At 48.4% G+C, this 3,786-nt stretch overlaps 1 protein-coding gene across 5 annotated transcripts; it reads right to left on the reverse strand.

Moving 5' to 3' along the window:
- Positions 1 to 989: 989 nt before the first annotated feature.
- BEX5 (brain expressed X-linked 5) lies at positions 990 to 3,466 on the reverse strand. Of its 5 annotated transcripts, none has more exons than XM_070291055.1 (3): positions 3,374 to 3,466; positions 2,135 to 2,201; positions 990 to 1,589 (listed from the first exon to the last, which is right to left on the reverse strand). In XM_070291055.1, the coding sequence occupies exon 3, from the start codon at positions 1,558 to 1,560 to the stop codon at positions 1,222 to 1,224; it is 339 nt and encodes a 112-aa protein (XP_070147156.1). In that variant the 5' UTR covers positions 1,561 to 1,589; positions 2,135 to 2,201; positions 3,374 to 3,466; the 3' UTR covers positions 990 to 1,221. The 5 variants fall into 5 exon arrangements, with proteins under 5 accessions (XP_070147156.1, XP_070147154.1, XP_070147153.1 ...); XM_070291053.1 differs by having other exon boundaries at positions 3,319 to 3,403; XM_070291052.1 differs by having other exon boundaries at positions 3,315 to 3,403.
- Positions 3,467 to 3,786: the final 320 nt, after the last annotated feature.

Here is a 3,786-nt window from a genome sequence, read left to right on the forward strand (position 1 = left end):
TCACAAAGAGTCAGACACGACTGAGTGACTGAACTGAACTGAAAGCACACTAAGCAGGAAGGGGCATTCTCCTCATTTCTGAGTGGACAAACCGGGGATTCAGACCACCAAGGGGTCCAAAATTATCAGGCAGTCTCTGTCACCTTTAAGACTCCCCCAGAGCATCAGTCGCGGTTGGGACTAGTGGAGGGAGGAAAACCTAGCAGAAGGGAAGGAGTGCCAAGCAGTCATGGCATTACGCACAACTATATCCCTCCCATATGTAGAAGGGTGCCTCCTACTGGCAGTCAGTCGACTTGCTGGTAGACTTGCTTGTGCCCTTCCCTAAATATGAAGGACACCTGGAGGGTTGGGCCTTGCATGTGTCCTTTGAGCCAGACACAGATTTCAGTCACCACCTCATTTGATTACCACAATAGCTCTGTAAAGCATGTTCTATCTTCATTTTATAAACAAATAGGCTGATATTTGTTTATATTTTGACTTACTGGAAAAGTCCCTGATGCTGGGAATGATTGATGGCAGAAGGAAAAGAGGGCATCAGAGGATGAGATGGCTGGATGGCATCATCCGATGCAATGGACATGAACTTAGGCAAACTTCGGGAGATGGTGAAGGACAGGGAGGCTTGGTGTGCTGCAGTCCATGGGGTTGCAAAGAGTCAGACATGACTGGGCAGCTGAACAAGGCTGATATTAAAGAAACATATCTGTAATGATTATAATAGGTTTGTGCTTCTAAATAAGAGATCCAGAGATAATATAAGATTTATGTCTTTAAATTGTACCTCAAATATTTATTGTTTCCATTCCCTTTATAATCTGATTGGTAAGTTCTTTGATTCTTTCCTTTTTTTTTGACACATGTATAATTATTTTGGGAAAATAAAAAAACAGCTAATCAAGAAAATAAAAAGACACATTCAGATCTATCTATATATATATGTATATAAAATGCATGCTTTAAAATGAGATAGTATATCTACTAACTGCTTTTTGAAGTGCTTTATTAGCTTTACAATATGTAATAGACATCTTTTCATGCAAGTTCATTAAATCTCCCCTGCTATTCTGCAAGTTGACAGAAATTCTTTTAAAGTCAAAAGTGAAAATGAAATCACTAATCTGAAAAATGACAGAACACAAAAGGTTCACAGTAAAGGGTACATCAAGAAAATGCAAGTTTGTGAAGCAGGGGGTTTATGATTATTAACCTCAGCATTCAAGGCATAAGGCAAAATTCATCATGATGGTCATGGTGAGGAGGATCTCCAATAAGAATGCGCAGACTGTACCTCAGCTGAAGCTCTCTAATTTTCCTCCTTAGCTCTCTCATCTCCTCCATGAACCTCTCCATATCATCAGCATCCCCATCTATAATGTCAATGTTATTGACAAGCCCATTAGGCATATCCTCTCTAAAATCCTGGGCAGGTGGGTCCCAATCCCCTCTAACAATTTCTCTAGGCTTGGCGCCTTCACCACCTCCCATAGGACAAGCTTCTTCATTCTGCACCAGAGCCTGCTCCTCTTCTCTCCTTTCCTTGGGGTCCTTTTCCATCTTGAGATATTTTTCCCCGCTTCTTCTTCCTAGGAGATGAAATGAATGCTTTGTAATAACAAGATTCAGAGCTCTGTGCGCAAATGTTTCACCACCTGAGAGACTTCAGTGTGCCCTCTAAGGGGGCGCCCCAGATCCAAAGAAAAGAAAGTGAAGTCGCTCAGTCGTGTCAGACTCTTTGATACCCCACGGATTGTAGCCTACCAGGCTCCTCCATCCATGGTATTTTCCAGGCAAGAGTACTGGAGTGGGCTGCCATTTCATTCTCCAGCCCCAGATCCAGCCCTGCCCCAAAGCCCATCATTTTCCCTGAAAATCTTTCCCCCCTCCACTCCTGGCTCCCAGTGGCTGGTGGGCAGGACCATGGTGGAAAGACCAGGCCTTAGCCTCCAGAGCTCCTTACAAGTTGTCCAGGGGGCACCCAGAGCTTGCCCTTCTACTCCCTTCTTCCGTCACCAGCCACAGATCCAGTCTTGGCCAGGTTTCTCCTGCACTTAGTCCGGCAAGGAGGGCTGGAATTCCCCCCATTCTGCCCTGTGCACCCCTACAATAGAGTCCCGGGCACTTCCCATACCTGCAGGGATCAGAAGCAGTCTTCCTCTCTCAGCCTTGAAATCTGCTGCACCAACGGACCTAAAGACCTATAGAGAGAAATGAGACAACAGCCAGCACTGATCACTCTGATTAAAGGACCAGCGTCGGGGGTGGGGCGCCAGCTGTCTAGTGGGTTTAGGACTCCGCTAGAAATGTGTTGCTGCCTTCCCTTTCTCCTCTATCCCTTCTCACGGCTTTTATTCACTCCCTGTGACCCTGTCTTCCAGAAACAGACATTCTAATCAAAACTGATTATTTCCAAACCTCTTCTTTAGGCCCCTCATCTCCACTGTCTGGTCCTTCCCCGTCATCTAATTACCATTTCTTGAAAGCAAAGGGACAACTTGTGAGGCGGGTGTAGTCCTAAGATCTTGCTGGGTGGCTACATGGTTCATTTATAAATAATTTCAATGTAGCTATCTGCCAGGACCTTTCGGGGACTTTCTGGAGCTCCCCCTTCTTCCACTGCCCACCATTTTATGCATCAAGATGGACGAAGGGCAAAGAGGGAACGTGGGCATAGCAAACCTGTCCCCGCTGCGGCGTCAGCGCTTTGTCAGGCTTACCCTAGCGTCCGCAGGCAGTGCCCACACTCACACCGACCTGAAGCGACCAGAAGCGGTTTCCTGCTCCCGGCCTATGTTCAGAAGTCCGTAGCACACGCAGTCGATTGCCTCTTCCATAGAAGGGACGTGCTTCCCACACCTAACCCCTGTCTCTATCCTCTGCAGCAGCCGCCCGGTCCCCTCCCCTACTCCTTCGAGTTCCCACAGCCACCATTTCCGGCTCCAAAATGGAAGGAAGGTGAAGAAATACCGGGAACGGAGGCTTAGACCCGCTGCAGAGTCTGCCACCCCCAACCCAGGGTCGCCGGTTGCGCACCCCTCCCGGCGCGCTGCAGCAATCAGGTCGTTTCCTCGCAGTCTCCTTTCCCGGTCCTTCTCTTCCAGACATTGCCCAATCGCCCAGCTCTTAGGAGATACTATCTCGTACCCATTCTTCAACCCTTGGCGCCTCTTGAATTCCTCCCACCAAGTCCTCCATTTCTTGCACCAAACAAACGTGAGGTCATCGGAGAAGCAGTAGAGAATCCAGTCCTGGCCTCGCTCTGGTCTTTACCCTCAGGCCCCCGCTCCCCTCCCCAGTCAGCGCCCTCCAACCTGCCGAGGATCGCGGTCAGCTTCCACGGCTTCCTCCTTTCTGGGTACAGTTCGCCCACCTTAAGGCAACAGCGAGCCGGCGCACAGCCGCAAAGGGCTCCGGACTGCAACGGGAAAGAGAGACCAGTTCAAGCGCGGGCTCTAGGTCTGCGTCACTGTGAGCTCACATCCCCATTTAAGGTTCCTACCTGCGGAGCTAGAGCGAGCTGGGGGCGGGAGCGGGGGCGTGGCCACCTTTCGCCTCAGTCCTACTTTCTCCCCAACTATACCACTGGGTACTGCACATCCACTATTTATTTTTTGTTTATCTATCTATTCATTTTCCTATTTATCATCTTTGACACCAAACCGGTCATAATATTTGGTCGTTTGTATTTGCCTTTTTCCTGATTTCTGCTGGAGCTTTTAAAGAATTGCTTCTTCCTCTTCTGTACTATTAAATGTTCACTTCTCTCCCTTCCACTCTGAAGCA

This window comes from Ovis canadensis, chromosome X (assembly GCF_042477335.2).
Source record: "Ovis canadensis isolate MfBH-ARS-UI-01 breed Bighorn chromosome X, ARS-UI_OviCan_v2, whole genome shotgun sequence".
NCBI lineage: Eukaryota > Metazoa > Chordata > Mammalia > Artiodactyla > Bovidae > Ovis > Ovis canadensis.